This window comes from Trachypithecus francoisi, unplaced genomic scaffold, assembly GCF_009764315.1.
Source record: "Trachypithecus francoisi isolate TF-2019V2 unplaced genomic scaffold, Tfra_2.0 Lachesis_group11, whole genome shotgun sequence".
Taxonomy (NCBI): domain Eukaryota; kingdom Metazoa; phylum Chordata; class Mammalia; order Primates; family Cercopithecidae; genus Trachypithecus; species Trachypithecus francoisi.
Window position 1 is genome coordinate 28,198,858 of NW_022681456.1, and position 16,666 is coordinate 28,215,523.

The 16,666-nt window shown below is 40.7% G+C and overlaps 1 protein-coding gene across 1 annotated transcript in view; it reads left to right on the forward strand.

Annotated features, from left to right (window-relative positions):
- ALDH1L2 (aldehyde dehydrogenase 1 family member L2) overlaps nt 1-16,666 on the forward strand; it is a 60,553-nt gene that overhangs the window by 9,406 nt on the left and 34,481 nt on the right. The window contains exons 3-10 of the mRNA XM_033220813.1: nt 1,118-1,352; nt 3,038-3,203; nt 4,460-4,561; nt 5,785-5,874; nt 7,783-7,917; nt 9,117-9,242; nt 9,792-9,883; nt 12,906-13,053. Coding sequence (XP_033076704.1) covers nt 1,118-1,352; nt 3,038-3,203; nt 4,460-4,561; nt 5,785-5,874; nt 7,783-7,917; nt 9,117-9,242; nt 9,792-9,883; nt 12,906-13,053 — 1,094 coding nt within the window. The remainder of the gene's footprint in view (nt 1-1,117; nt 1,353-3,037; nt 3,204-4,459; nt 4,562-5,784; nt 5,875-7,782; nt 7,918-9,116; nt 9,243-9,791; nt 9,884-12,905; nt 13,054-16,666) is intronic.

The following is a 16,666-nucleotide window of genomic DNA, read 5'->3' on the forward strand; positions in this document are numbered from 1 at the left end:
ATTAATATATACAATTATATATTTTATACACTTAAACACTTTTTTTTAGAGACAGGGTCTTACTTCGTTGCCCAGGCTGGAGTACAGAGGTGCGAAAATGGCTTACTGCAACCTGGAACTCCTGGGCTCAAGTGATCCTCCTAAGTAGCTCAGACTATCAGTATGTGCCACCACATCCAGCTAATTTGAAAATAATTTTTTTTTTTGGTGGAGACGGAGGTCTCATTATGTTGTCCAGGCTGGTCTCGAACTCCTGGGTTTAAGCAATCCTCCTGCCTTGGCCTCTCAAAGTGCTGGGATTACAGGTGTGAGCCACTGTGCCTGACCGATTTTTTAAATATATACTACTTATATATAAAACTGTATACTTAAATATATATATATACATACTGAAGATATAAGACACATAGTAAAAATGACATTTCATTATGAAAAAAATAGGCTTGTGCTGTTTGCACTTTGGTGGGCCATTTCATATGGCATTAGGATGGAGCCGTTTGTTTGGGAGGGGACAGTGCTCTTCTCAGGAAGGAGACTGTGGTCTGTTCAGTGTGGCAAAGCCCTTAGCAGGAGCTGAGCATGTATTCTCCATTCTTGGCCTCTCAGCTTTGTTAACTTATTTGTTTGGTGAATTTGGGAGAAGGGAGTAGAAAAGCTCAGCTCAGCACTTGGCAGGCAGAGTGTGTTCTGGTCTACAGTTTGTTCTGTATAGGGAGCGAAGAGATTCATGGCTTTCTAACTGTGCCAGAGGTGCGTGTGTTAAATTAGTGGGTGAAGCATTGGCGCATGCCTCCAAGTCTGAAGCTGTTCTTAAAAGGTTGTATCGGTAATAAAGGTACCATTTTTTATCTAAAAAAGAAAAAGCTTTCATTAAAATCTTAAAATATCATCTAGCCAAAATCTTTTCAGTTCTAATGTATTACGCCTTAAGTATATAGATATGTATCACCTTAGTGTGATCCAATTACAACAGGTGAAATTCTAGTCACAATCTAAATTGTTCTTCACCATGTTTTATTTATAAATATTTCATGAAACTGTAAAATTACAATATGTGAATTCATAGTGATATAAAATGACTGCTAACTTCTAAAAACAAAATCTTTTTTATGCTCAGCTTTGGCTGCAGAGAAAGATGGGACCCCTGTGTTCAAGCTTCCTAAATGGAGAGTCAAGGGCAAGACCATCAAAGAGGTGGCAGAGGCCTACAGATCCGTGGGTGCAGACCTAAATGTGCTCCCTTTCTGCACTCAGTTCATCCCCATGGATATAATTGATAGTCCAAAGCATGGCTCTATCATTTATCACCCATCCATCCTGCCCAGGCACAGAGGAGCCTCTGCTATCAATTGGTGAGATTTTTTCTTCTTACATTTTTGTTTTTGAGATGGGGTCTTGCTATGTTGCCCAGTCTGGGTTCAAACTCCTGGCCTCAAATGATCCTCCTGCCTCGGCCTCCCAAGTAGCTGACATGTCAGGAGTGTGCCAGAATACCCAGTGAGACTTTTTTAATTACAGAGAGGGTGAGTGTATTTCCATTGCCTACATTCTTTCTGTTTTTTACCTAGGTGATCAAGACAAGAAACTAGGCATGCCTGAACAATTGTGAGGTCCTGATCGGTTACTACTATTGCATGAACTCCCCTGAGATCTAGAAATACAGTGTGAACCAGGACAGCATTTACCAAGAATAGCCTATGGAGTACTAGCTCCATTGACTGTTACTAGGTATTGAGCAAACAAAGGTTTTACAATCAGGAAGTTTGGTTTATGCCAGATTTTGAACTGCAGGATTCATTTGAGCTATTAATACGGGCTTTAATGTCAGTATCATAATCCCCTAGAGGGAGTCTGAATACACAATGTTCCCAAACTTATTTGACCACAGAACTTTTTTTTGCATAGAGCTTCTCAAGTACATTTCAGGAAATGCTGAATTACTTGAAATAATCATCAAGTAATTACTTGAAATGATGAAATGATCACCTTCATTGTCCATCTTCCCCATTCAACTCTAAGCTTCTTGAGGAAAGGGACTTTGCACAACATTTGTATTGCTATTTTCCAGTGTCAGGAACAGTGGCTGGTACACTGTAGGTACCTAACACCATAGGGACACAATGCTGTGGGTTGAGGTGGGCCCTCCTACCCTTTCTGCTTTCTGTCCTTTACCTGCACATCTGCCTAATATTCTTCGGTGTCAAGTTGTTGGAATAAGCTGGAAGCCTACACTTGGTTTAAATGTGATGAAAAACATTAATTGTATTTAAACTTTGATTACATGGATTGATTTCTTTTTGGCTCTTATAAATAGCACACTATTATTTAGTAGATATCTTCGCACTTAAACTTGTATTTTTTCTCAGTTTACACTGTTTCCACATGCAGAATCATTGGATCAGAGCATATCAGTATTTTCAAGGATCTTGATAACAATGCCAGTTAATTTCTTAGTATTTCTTAAGAGTTAGTGATTGATGGATTGATTTAGGTCTTGATTTGTACTCAAAAGTAAAAAGTATTTAAATTATTACATGGCTGACCTATTATCATACTCTGTCTGTATTAGCTTGAATTCATCATCACTTCTGTCTTTCACATTTGCTTCACATTCTGTCCTTTACAGAGTATCCTATTTTATCTTCTGTTCTTATTCTGCCTAATACAGGGTCAAGCACGATGTAGGAACTGGACCTAGTGGGCAAATTACTTGATCTTGAAGTAGAAAGCTGACCCCTGAGAGTCAATGAGTGGTAGTAACGATAGACTCTAATGCCTTTTTGAATTCACTGCAAGTCCTTACTATACATTAACAAGAAAGACTTAAGATATGAAGATGTATGATATAAAATAGCAGTACCATTAGACACTGCTTTTTATGAGCCCTGACATCTCCCAGTTCTACTGTTAATTTCTCATGCTAGCTTCATTCATTGTCTACCTTTCCATTATAACTCTCTTATACTTTAATATCACTAATTCATCACTTTATGATACAGTTAACCAACATTTTAAATTGAAATTCTTCTTTTCACAGGACTCTAATTATGGGAGATAAGAAAGCTGGATTTTCTGTTTTCTGGGCTGATGATGGCTTGGATACAGGACCCATCCTTCTTCAGAGATCATGTGATGTTGAACCCAATGATACAGTGGATACACTTTATAATCGGTTTCTTTTTCCTGAAGGAATCAAGGCCATGGTTAGTATATTTTGCCACCCAGAATTTAGTAAACCTTTAAAGTTTTGAAAATATTTTTTCTTTTAGCAAGAAATTATCCATATGAATTTTCACCAAAAACTTAAAGTTTAAAAACAAAATTAGATTTTTTTTTAACTAATGGGATGGTATACTTAGGATGGAAATCTGAACTTTTCAATTTCTTAGTCTATGAAACTGACTTGTTTTTCTGAGAGCAGTGATCCAATGGATGCAGTAGCATTTAAACTGCTCCATTCTTTTGCCAAATACTTGAATCTTCAACCCTGCCTATAACGATTAATTGTAAAGAAGTATATTGAATCTTAAGAAATATTGCTACGCAATTTGTTATGGAAATTTAAAAGTACTTTAAATTAGCCTCTGTAACAGGGTGAAATTTGGTGTTGCTGTATTTATTCAGAGGTGCTCTCGGGTAAAAAAAAAAAAAAATCCCCAAACATGTATACCATCAAATAAAAATATTGAAATACTTGCCTGTAAAAATATTGAAAGCTTTAGCCAATAATTTTGATGTCATTTAATTTTTTTTCAGAGCTAGTATGAGAGAAGTAGCAAGATTATGTACACTAGTAACCATTGATTTAGGAGATAGGAAAGCAGTGCTTTGCTTGTATCATTTAATGATTAAGAGAGTAGGGCTTTGATGTCAGAAAAACCTAAGCTCAAGTTTCCATTCTACCTCTTCTTTGTTGTATGACCACAGGCAAGTCACTTAGCCTCTGTAGCTTTGATTTCTTCATCTATGCAGTGTGGATAATACCATCTGACTTGTAGGGCGGTTGTGAAAATTAAGTGACACTATTTGTGTAAAGCATCTGGCCCACGGTAGCTGCTCACAAAATGATCATTACAATCAATATAGCATTCTGTGTGTTCAATGATATTTGCTGAAGCCCAGATTCTAGACCTAGTTATAGCCTAGATGGAGGTGGGTGGAATGAGCTGTAAACTTGGCTCTATTCCCCTGTGGCTATCAGACAGTTTCCTCAGGTGTAAAACAGTAATAACAATATCCACCTTGCAGGATTCGTGTTATGTTTTCAAGGGATATTTTACATAAAGTAGCTACCACAATGCTTGTCAGGATAGACCTGAAGAAATGGTAGTTATCATCATACTCTTGACTCTCTGAACAGATTTATAGGTAGTAATTCTGTTATGCAGAAACTTTAGTCAAATAGACTATGCCATTGTTGATCATTGGGCTGTAACACAGGTGACGTCTTTGGCCTTAGGTAGAAGCTGTCCAACTCATAGCCGATGGAAAAGCTCCTCGTATTCCCCAGCCAGAAGAAGGGGCAACATATGAAGGTATCCAGAAAAAGGAAAATGCTGAGGTATTTATATCAACTCAATAACACATCTCAGAGTTCATGGCCCTCTACCTTTCAGTAGTTCCCCACGTACTATGATCTTGCCAAAAGGTAAGCCAGCCTGCCCTAGCCCTACCTGTTAGAGTAGATAGGTGGCCAGACATATGCAGGAGAGGGGAGTCCCCTAAAGAAAATAAAGTCTGGGAAGACTCACGTCTGAGAGACCACCCAAAATTTGCATATTAATAGTATCTCTAATGCTGGAGTGGGTGGGCACTTAGTCAAATGTGCATAGAAAGGAGAGGAGATACTATGCAAACAAACAAACAAACAAACAAGCAAATAAAAACCACCCAGAAAGGCCTCTTAAGTCTGCTCAATAATCCTTCACTCTGCAGTTAAAATGTCAAAATAGCGCTAGCTACATGCTAATGAAAAGGGCAAAGGGGATATTCCTTAAAAAAAAATGTCATGCTAGGTGCGCTGGGCACAGTGGCTCATGCCTGTATTCCCAGCACTTTGGGAGGCTGAGGCAGGAGGATCACTCGAGGCCAGGCATTCGAGACCAACCTGGCCAACACAGTGAGACCCCTGTCTCAAAAAACAAAAAACAAAAACCTGGAGCCATAAGTACAGCTTAGGGCAGAGAAAGAAATTCCAAAAAAAAAAAAAAAAAATACAGATGCAGTAGGTATAGATTTGGCCACTATACAACCTTCCTGTGGTGACGATAGTAAACAACACAGGCATTAGGTCATATCATATCCAAAACCAACCCACACATACACACCAACTAATAATATGGGGGGTCCTGTAAACCTGAGACAAAATCTAGGTGCAGACAAAGCAGAGAGCTAAGACAGACACAAACAAATGAGACAAAAAAAAAAAAAAAAGGCAGAGACTTACCAGAGGTGGGAACTTCAAAAAAAAGTTCAACCTAATAAAAACCCAACATAAAACTCTCCAACAGCTACTGCCCTCCTCCCATCAACAGCCCGCTCTACGTCATCTTTACAAAGCATACCGTCCCTTTAAATAACCCTCTGCTTTTTATTTTCCTTCAATAAAGTCTCTTTTTTACTAAATCAGCCACCTGACAAAATACTCCAAATAAAACTAAGAAGCAAAAATTCCTTTACTTCCCAATGACATACTCGTTTCTGCCTCTGATGACGAGAAGCGTTTTTATTGCCTTTGAGGTTCACAGCCACAGGAGGCTCAGCCTGTGTTTTGTGCCTTCCTAGATTTCTTGGGACCAGTCTGCCGAAGTTTTACATAACTGGATTCGAGGTCATGATAAAGTCCCTGGAGCCTGGACAGAGATAAATGGACAGGTACGTTCTACAGACCACTCCCCCCGCCCCCCTCCCCGATTATTACCTTTGTAAGAGATAGTATAGATAAATCTGGGCTTCCCATGGTTCTTTCTTGGTCATGAGGCGGGTCTGTGATTCACTCTCCCCTTTACTCAGCATGTATTGAGCATTTATTGTGCAGCAGACGCTAAATCCGGTCCCTGATCTCCAGGAGCCTGCAGTTCTATGGGGAGTGCAGAGAAGTGAATAAACACTCTCAGTGCAGTACGATAAACGCTATCATGGAGGCTGAGACTCAGGTATATTAGGAAAGGCTTCCTAGAAAAGCTCACTGCTTTGCTCGAACCTTGAGAAGAGTTAACCAGGTTGAGAGCAAGACAAGTAGGTGAAGCCCCAGAGATAAGAGACTCCAGCACCTGGTCAAGGACTTGCAAAAGGAGTTCAGTGAAGCCAGGGTCTGGACTGTGAGGACAGGCATGGGGAGAGCTGAGGCAGGAGAGGCGGGCAGGGGCATGAAGGGTCTTCTATCCATGGGTAATTGACTCAGGCCAGGCTGCCAGGTTTCACCTCTTCCAGGAGGTTTCCTGATCTCACATGCCCAGCCTGGCAGGGTTTGATGGCTCACCTCTGGGTTCCAGCAACACTCTGCCTACCTCTGGTATGGCACATCATATATTGTGAGGGTCTCTTTATTCCCCCCAATACTAGCCTGTGAACTCCTTAGGGGCAAGCCCTTCATGTGATTGTCTTGATAATCTGAGCAGTTAAGCAGGAGTCTGGGTACATATTAAGTGCCAATAAAAATCCATGGGCTCGATGGGTGACCAAGGGAGGGAGTTTAGTGTAATGGTTAAGAGTGCAGGATCTGAAGCCAGAATGCTTCTATGAAAATTTACTGTGTAACCTCGGGCAGGTTTCTTAACCATTGGGTGCCTTGGTTTCCTCATTGTAAAATGGAACTAATAATACTGCCTCCCTTAGGTTACAGGTAATTGTGAAGATTAAATGAGTTGGCCAGCCACGGTGGCTCACAGCTGTAATCGCAGCACTTTGGGAAGTCAAGGTGGAGGATTACCCGAGGTCAGGAGTTCGAGATCAGCCTGGCCAACATGACAAAACCCTATCTCTACTAAAAATAGAAAAAAAATAGCTGGGTGTGGTGGCATGTGCCTGTAATCCCAGCTACTTGGGAGCTAAGACAGGAGAATCACTTAATCCTGGGAGGCAGAGATTGCAGTGAGATCACACCACTGCACTCCAGCCTGGGTGACAGAGCGACACTCTGTCTCAAAAGAAAAAAAAAAAGAATTAATACATGTTAACTCATTTAAGTACTTAGCCCTGGGCCTAGAGTATGTATTCAATAAACCATTACAGCATAATCATAATAGGCTCCATATATGATAGCTGATCATCCTAGAATTGCAATAAAAACTCAGTCAGCGTCAGTGTCTCTTGGTTACTGTCTGGATCCAGTCCTTTTTCCATGAACGGACTCACAAAGCACCCTGTGCTTCTCATCACTTATCACCCTGCACTGTAATAGTCTGGTTACCACTGCGCATTGCCCATCACTGATGCCCACTCCCAACACCTCCCCACCCACCCAAACCCTACCTTCAGGCTGTAAAGGCTGAGAGCTTTTGATCTCATTCACCTTTGTATCAATGGGAATATGTGATAAATGCATATTGATGCCACCTGGATGTGGGGCATTTTGGACTCTCTGGTGACATATTCACAGACTCTTTCTTGCCTTGTGTCATTTCCACGGATGTTTGAGACAGTTTCTCCCATTGTGGTGTCTCAATTTTATTACAGATGATAATATGAACTTCAGCATTTTTGCAGAGAATGATGCTTACACATACCGCCATGAACAGCTTTTCTCCTGATTTTACAATCTGTGTTTGATCTCTTTACTAGGTGGTCACTTTCTATGGCTCGACATTACTGAACAGCTCTGTGCCTCCTGGAGAACCACTGGAAATTAAAGGTGCCAAGAAGCCTGGTCTTGTTACCAAAAATGGACTTGTTCTTTTTGGTAACGATGGAAAAGCAGTGAGTGTTCAATATGGCTGCCTATGAAATCACCTTTTGATTTTCTTCTATAACCCAAGCTATTAAGGGAATAGCTATCACAAGTTATTCTGGCTTTGCACTGGGCTATGGGGAAGCTAGGACATCTGTGCCTCCATTGCTGGCTGGGGAGGAGCTGGCTCTGAGTGCCCTGATGGAGATGAGGTGTCTCAAGATAGACCCCCCAGATCTGCATAGGCTGCCTTGTGTAAAGTGGAGAGAGGAATTCAGTGGGGAGATAAGGATGTGAATCCCTGCTTTCCACTTTCTGGTCTTGGGCAGGATGATTCTTCCCTTTGAGTCTGTTTTGCCATCTATATGACAGAGAGGAGAATCTCATCTGTCTGCCTTCCCAGTGCCAGATTCTGGGAGGATCAAGAGAAATGGATGTGGCCCTCATCAGATGCCCCTTGCCACTGATCCACCAGGCAGGTGCCACCTACACTGCCTATGCTCAGGAGGGTTGGCCTTGGGCCTCAGAGTGCCCTTGCAAAGCTTCCCAATGAAGCGTTCAAAGGGAATTTGTACCTTACAGATATTTTCCAGTTGCTGCAGGATAAATCAGTTAAGACTGTAGGCTTAAGAGTCCCGCTAGTTCGGGGTTCTACTCCCAGCTCTGTTGCTTACTATCTGTGTGGCACTGAGCAAACTACTGAACCTCATTGAGCCTCCCTTTCTGCATCAGTAAAATGGGAATAATAATGGCATCCGCCTCCACTGGCATTTATGAAATTAGGTAAGATCCTTCAGCACATGCATGCATTCATTTTTTAGTATATGTGCTGCCAAAGCAAGCACTTATCCATGCATTCTTGAGCATGGTGCAGAGCGAGTGCTCAGAGGCAGCAGCTGCAGAGTTGCAGCAGCACTAGTGGTGTCTGTTATTTTCACAATAGATTCTAGTTCAAATACCTACATCCCAGTGTCAAATTTACCAGGACTTATTTGCCATTTTGAGATGTACCCATCCCTAGACCTCACTTTTTCCTTTCTGCTGCCATTATTCAAATGCCATTTCAGCCCTTTTACACATAATGGTGAATGCTTTTAATCCATATTTTTGTATTTTTCCAAATAAACTTGCCCTTATATGCATATAATCTATAGGACTCCTCCCGCCAGCCTCACTTTTGTATTGTCTCAATCTCGATTTTTATGCTTGTTTTGCTGCTATTTTGTAGCTGATGGTGAGAAATCTGCAGTTTGAAGATGGAAAAATGATCCCTGCCTCTCAGTACTTTTCAGCGGGTGAGATGTCAGTGGTAGAACTGACAGCCGAAGAGGTGAAAGTGGCAGAGACTATCAAGGTGAACACATGATGACTTTAGACTTTAATCTTACTGTTACCTTGGAAAACTGAAGCATGTTTGTAACTGGTACTATCAGTCCTCAAAGTAGTGAAATCAGAACTTTATTTCCTCTTTTTTTTGTATTAGCTGCAAGAGGAAATCAACCTCCAAATTCATGTGCTCAAACACAGTATATACAAACTGATTTTTCACATAAGACATCCAAGGCAGTTCCAGGTTGGCACGGGGGTTAGGGGTGAAGTCATTCAGGAACCAGTTTCTGTTATTTTCAAGGTCTCCCTGGGGGGTGTCTCCATTCCAGACAGCCAGAAGGCCAAAGGAGCATGTAGAATGGTGTGGAGGAGGTTTACATGGGCTAGGACTGGGGTGGTGCAGGTCACTTCCACTCCTATTCATTGGCTGCATCTAACCTGGAGAGGTGCTGAGAAATGTGGTCCAGCTGTGTGTACAAGATGAAGAGGGAATTGGTTTGGTAAAGAGCTAGCCCAGTCTCTGCCACATTGTTCTACGTGGCACTTCCCTCGTAAGAGTTTCCTTTTTGTGTAGGTCATCTGGGCTGGAATTTTAAGCAATGTCCCCATTATTGAAGACTCAACAGACTTCTTTAAATCTGGAGCAAGCTCAATGGATGTTGCCAGGTAAAACCATGACCTTATTGACTCACTAGGGATTCCCTCACTAGAGATTTTGACTTTGGCTTTGACAGTGAAATCCACACACATCCTTTGATTCGGATGTGATTACCCTATCATACCTATCTATGACACATCTTTTTTTTTTCTGAGATGGAGTTTCGCTCTTGTTGCCCAGGCTGGAGTGCAACGGTGCGATCTTGGCTCACCGCAACCTCTGCCTCCCGGGTTCAAGCAATTCTGCCTCAGCCTCCCGAGTAGCTGGGATTAAAGGCATGAACCACCAGGCCCAGCTAATTTTGTATTTTTAGTAGAGATGGGGTTTCTCCATGTTGATTAGGCTGGTCTCGAACTCCTGGCCTCAGGTGATCCGCTTGCCTCAGCCTCCCAAAGTGCTGGGATTATAGGTGTGAGCCACCGTGCCCGGCCAACACATCTTTATTCTTTATCTTTTTTGCTGTTGTTTCCACGGTCAAGTAGATATATCTACCTATTTATTTCTCTTTGTTGCCAACCAGAAGTTGTTTTCTTTTCTTTTCTTTTTTTTTTTCTTTGAGACAGAGTCTCGCTCTGTCGCCCGGGCTGGAGTGCAGTGGCCGGATCTCAGCTCACTGCAAGCTCTGCCTCCCGGGTTTACACCATTCTCCTGCCTCAGCCTCCCGAGTAGCTGGGACTACAGGTGCCCGCCAACTCACCCGGCTAGTTTTTTGTAGTTTTTAGTAGAGACGGGGTTTCACCGTGTTAGCCAGGATGGTCTCGATCTCCTGACCTTGTGATCCACCCATCTCGGCCTCCCAAAGTGCTGGGATTACAGGCTTGAGCCACCGCGCCCGGCCCAGAAGTTGTTTTCATATCTTCCGTATACCTAAAAAAGCAACCCTTAGAATTGTTTGCATCTTTTAAAAATTTGTCCTTCCAGTTTCTTAGCTAATTTTCCTCCAATATCACATCATAATTGAGAAGCTCTGGGTGAGAATGCTAACAGGGAATTTCCTATGCAGCCTGATCCAGACTATTATCTGAATAATATGTGTTACCTGATATTAATAATATTACCAGAATAATATCCGATACCTGATATTAATTATGCTTTCCCCTAAATCTTTTTTCTCCTACCCCCACCCCCCTGCAAATTACCCAGTAAGATAGATCTAGAATGAGGGTTATCAGGCTGCTTGCAAGGACAATTGTAACCAACCAATAGTCAGAATTTCTCCACAGAGGTTTAGAGCAAGTTGAAAGGGCTGGAGTCCCAGAAAGCCTCTATCGCAAGAAAACAGGACCAGGATCCTACTGGTGCAGCATCTTGCAGAGGTGTTTTTCTTCGAGTAACGCGGATAACAAGACAGCTGGGAGCTCACCAGGGACTGTGCAGTCCCTTAATGGTGGGTACAGAGAATAGAAGCTAAGAGGATTTGACCCCAGGCCACATTGTGGCCATTCACTAATTAAACAAGGCAAACATATTCCTCCTCTTGACAAAATCCTTCATATTGACAAAGCAATGTTCCTGATGAATATTCCATCGATTCACTCATTTACTTAACAACACTGATTGAACACTTACTACGTGTCAGGAACAGTGTTAGCACTGGAGATACAGTGTAAACTAGACAAGGTCCCTTTATTCATGGAGGTTTTATTCCGGAAATCAAAAACAATCATTTCAAGAGCACATAGTGTTTTCAAAAGTCAAGAGTTTTGGCTCCTCAAATTATAGATTTCTCAGCTGTGATTCATGAGTTCCCAGAAACTTCTAATTAGCTTAAGATTTCAATACTATATTATGATGATGATTATTACAGATAGGGCCTCACTCTGTCACCTAGGCTGGAGTGTAGTGGTGTGATCACAGCTCACTTGCACTAGCAGCCTTGCACTCCTGGGGTAGCCATCCTTTCATCTCAGCCTCCCTAGTAGTTGGGATTATAGGCATGAGCCATCACACCTGGCCTCAGTACTGTATTATTATTATTATTATTATTTTGAGACAGAGTCTTGCTCTGTCGCGAGGCTGGAGTGCAGTGGTACAATCTTGGCTTACTGCAACCTCCGTCTCCCAGGTTCAAGCAATTCTCCTGCTTCGGTCTCCCAAGTAGCTGGAATTACAAGTAAACGCCACCATGCCCAGCTAATTTTTGTATTTTTAGTAGAGATGGGGTTTCACCACATTGGCCAGGATGGTCTCCATCTCCTGACCTTGTGATCCGCCTGCTTAGGCCTCCCAAAGTGCTGGGATTATAGGCGTGAACCACTGCACCCGGCCAGTACTGTATTATTAATACTTTTTTTTTTTTTTTTTTTTTTTGCTAGCAGGAATTACTCATTTTCTGTTTGAGTGTCTGGCTTACCATAATCATCTGATATTATTATCTTGATTACGAAGGTATCATCTCTTTTAGAGAATAAAATGATTGAACCACAACCATGGTAGACTTTCTACACGGTACCTCGTACACCACTGCTATTCAAGAAATGTCAGATAACAGCTGTCATTTGACAAACTAACAGTGGAAATCAAAGGATTGGAAAGGACTTCAAAAATTGTATTGACCTACTACATATGGTTCTAGCTAGTACCTATGTTAACTACATAATACAAACAAATGTCCATCTTATACTTGTAAATTAGAGAAAATATTCTACAATATGACATTCATCTCTCACAATCTTTACAGTTAAGAAAGTGTCTTTGCTTCTTATTCTTTGAGTATATATGAAAGGAAAGGAGTTGACTTTATATGCTCCTTGCTATCTTGCTTATAAGTAATTAAAACATTTTTGCCTTGATTTATTTTTAGTCACGGATAAAGTTAAAAAAAAAAACTGCCACTGTCCTTTGAGATATATTTTTAATTTCTTGCCCCAGTCTTATCAATTTCTCTGATGAGTATCACAGAAGATCTCATAGGATATAAATAGGCATGCGATGTAAGTCTTACCTCAAAACAACTTGACAAATGCGAATAACAGTCTTCCTAACCCCTTTTAAAAATCTAAGTAACGCGAAGCTGGTTCTTACTTTAAGGCTGGTTGAAGAGATCAGACAGAAATGTGGTGGGCTTCAGTTGCAGAATGAAGATGTCTATATGGCCACCAAGTTTGAAGACTTTATCCAAAAGGTTGTGAAGAAACTGAGAGGAGAAGATCAAGAGGCGGAGCTGGCTGTAGATTATGTAAGCTTTTCCTCGATGTTATAACCCTAAATCAGTGAGATCCATACACTATGAAAGACTGCTGTGCCTGTTGCCCATTTGTTTTTATATTTATGACCTTTAAAAACAACAGCTTTACTGAGATTTAATTCGATGCCATAAAATTCCCTTTTAAAATGTGCATTTTGGGTGTTTTTTAATATATTCACAGGGTTGTGCAACTATTATGTCATCCAATTTTGGAACATTTTCATTATCCCAAAAAGAAGCCCTGCACCCATTGGCAGTCATTCTTTACTTTTCCAGGACTACCTCGTACAAAAAAAGTTCCAAAATTGGATAGCATGATAGTTCCTAGAAAATGCGAATCTCTTTTCTGTCTCTCTGAATTTGCCTCTTTTAGAGATTTCGTATAAATAGAATCATATAACATGTGGCTTTTTGTTTCCGGCTTCTTTCTCTTAGCATAATGTGTTCAAGGTTCATCCATGTTGTATCATCATTTCATTCCTTTTTCTGGCCAAGTAATATTCTATTGTATAAATATACCACAGTTTGTTTACCCATTCGTCAGTTGATGTACATTTGGGTTGTTTCTACTTTTTGGCTATTATGAATAATGCTATGAAAAACTCATATAAGTTTTTGCATGAACATATGTTTTCAAGTCTCTTGGGTATGTACCTAAGCGTGGAATTGACGAGTCATATGGTAACTCTATGTTTAACTTTTTTGAGTAACTGCCAGACTGTTTTCCGAAGTGGCTACACCATTATATAATGCCACCAATGTATGAGGGTTTCAACTTCTCCATATCCTCGCCAATATTTACTCTCGTCTGTCTTTTCTCTTTTAGCTGTCCTAGTGGGTGTAAAGTGGGGTCTCACTGTGGTTTTGGTTTGTATTCCCTAGTGACTACTGATGTTGAGCATCTTGTCATATACTTGTTGGCCATTTGAATTTCTTCTTTGGAGAAATGTCTTTTCTTTCAGATCCTTTGCTCATTTTAAAACTGGCTTGTCTTTTTATTGCTGAGTCTTTAGAGTCCTTTGTCTATTTTAGATACAAGATCCTTATCAGATATAAGATTTGCAAATGTTTTCTCTCATTCTGTAGATTTGCTGAAAACTTTGAGTGTCCTTTGACACACAACAGGTTTTAATTTTGATGAAGTCTAGTTTATCTATGTTCTTTTACCGCTTATGCTTTCTATATGTCTTGTCTGACACCTTTTTATTCCTCTACTTCTCCTTCACTGCTTTCTTTTGTGTTAAATATGTCTAGTATGCCTTTTTAATCCATTATTTTTGTTTTTTTTTGTTGTTGTTGTTTTTGAGACGGAGTCTTGCTCTGTCACCCAGGTTAGAGTGCAGTGGTGTGATCTCGGCTCACTGCCAGCTCTACCTCCTGGGTTCACGCCACTCTCCTGCCTCAGCCTCCCAAGTAGCTGGGACTACAGGCACCCGCCACCATACCCAGCTAATTTTTTGTATATTTAGTAGAGACAGGGTTTCACCGTGTTAGCCAGGATGGTCTCGATCTCTTGACCTTGTGATCTGCCCACCTCGGCCTCCCAAAGTGCTGGGATTACAGGCGTGAGCCACCATGCCCTGCCTTAATCCCTTATTTTTAATTTTACTAAATTTTAAGCTATTTTCTTAGTGGTTGCCTTGAGGATTATAATTAACATTTTTGCTTAAAATGGTCTGGTTCAGATGAATAACAACTTAATATCAATAGCATAGGAAAGCTTTGCTGTAACATTGTTGTGTACTTCCCTAATTTGTGCCATTATTGTCATATGAATTACATCTTTATATATCATGAGCCCACCAACACAAGTTTATAATTACTGCTTTATGAGGTTGTATTTTTAATGATAGAGTTAAAAATATATTTATACCAATGTTGATATTGACCTATGTAGTTACCTTTACCAGGCACTCTTTATTTCTTCATGTGTATTCAAGTTCATTGTCCAGTGTCCTTTCATTTCAACTTGAAGGAGTCTTCTCAGTACTTTTTGTAGGCCAGGTATGCTAGCAATCAATTTTCTGTTTTTGTTCATTTGGGAATGTTTTAATTTCGCCTTCATTTCTGAAGGATATTTTTATTGGGTATAGAATTTTTGGATGATATTTTTCTTTTATCATTTTAAATATTTCATCATATTGCCTTCTGGCCTTCATGGTTTCCGATAAGTCGTTAATTTTATTAAGGACTCTTTTGTATGATGAGTTCCTTATGTCTTGTTGTTTTTGAGATTTTATCTTTGTCTTTTGATTACTTGTTATGATATGTCTAGGTGTGGGGCCTTTGAATTTTCCCATCATAATTTGTTGAGCTTCTCGGATTGTGCATTCTTGAAATGTGCAACTTAATGTTTTTAATCAAATTTAGGAAGTTTTCAGCCATTCTTTCTTCAGATATTTTTCCTTTTCCTTTCCCTTCTCCTTCTCCTCTCCTTCTGGGATTCCTTTTATGCATATGTTAGTATACTTGATAGTGTCTCATAAGTCTCAGAAGCTCTGTTCATTTTTCTTTATTCTTATTCCTTCCTGTTGTTCAGGCTTTTATTTACCTGCTTGAATTTGCTATTGGGTCCCTCTAGTGAGTTTTTATTTCAGTTATTGCACTTTTCAACTTCAGCATTTTTATTTGGTTCTTTTAAAAATAATTTTTATCTCTTCATTGATATTCTCTGTTCGGCAAGACATTATTCTCTTACTTTCCTTTAATTCTTTAGACCTGGTTTCCTTTAGTTCATTGAACATATTTACAAAAGCTTATTGAAAATCTTTCTTTAGGAAATCCAGTGTCTAGGTTTCTTTAGGAATGGTTTCTATTAGCTGCTTTTTCCCACCTGTGTATAGGCCATACTTTCCTGTTTCTTTGCACATCTTGTAATCTTTTGTTGACAGGTGGTCATTTAAAAGAATAGAATGTCATAACTCTAGAAAGCAGACTAGCCAGGCGCGGTGGCTCAAGCCTGTAATCCCAGCACTTTGGGAGGCCGAGACGGGCGGATCACGAGGTCAGGAGATCGAGACCATCCTGGCTAACACGGTGAAACCTCGTCTCTACTAAAAAATACAAAAAACTAGCTGGGTGAGGTGGCGGGCGCCTGTAGTCCCAGCTACTCGGGAGGCTGAGGCAGGAGAATGGCGTGAACCCGGGAGGCGGAGCTTGCAGTGAGCTGAGATCTGGCCACTGCACTCCAGCCTGGGTGACAGAGTGAGACTCCGTCAAAAAAAAACAAAAAAACAAAAAAAGAAAGCAGACTTTCCCCCCATCTCCCTTCATAATGTTTGTTGCTGTTGCTGCTGCTGCTTTGTTGTTGTTGTTCAATGACTTTCTCGATTAATTCTGTAAATCTGTATTTTTTATTGTTTGCCATCATTGAAGTCTCTTTTCAGTTACCTTAATGGTCAGCTAATAATTGGGCATATATTTTCTTTTTTTTTTTTTTTTTTTTTTTTTGAGACGGAGTCTCGCTCTGTCGCCCAGGCTGGAGTGCAGTGGCCGGATCTCAGCTCACTGCAAGCTCCGCCTCCCGGGTTTACGCCATTCTCTCGCCTCAGCCTCCCGAGTAGCTGGGACTACAGGCGCCCGCCATCTCCCCCGGCTAATTTTT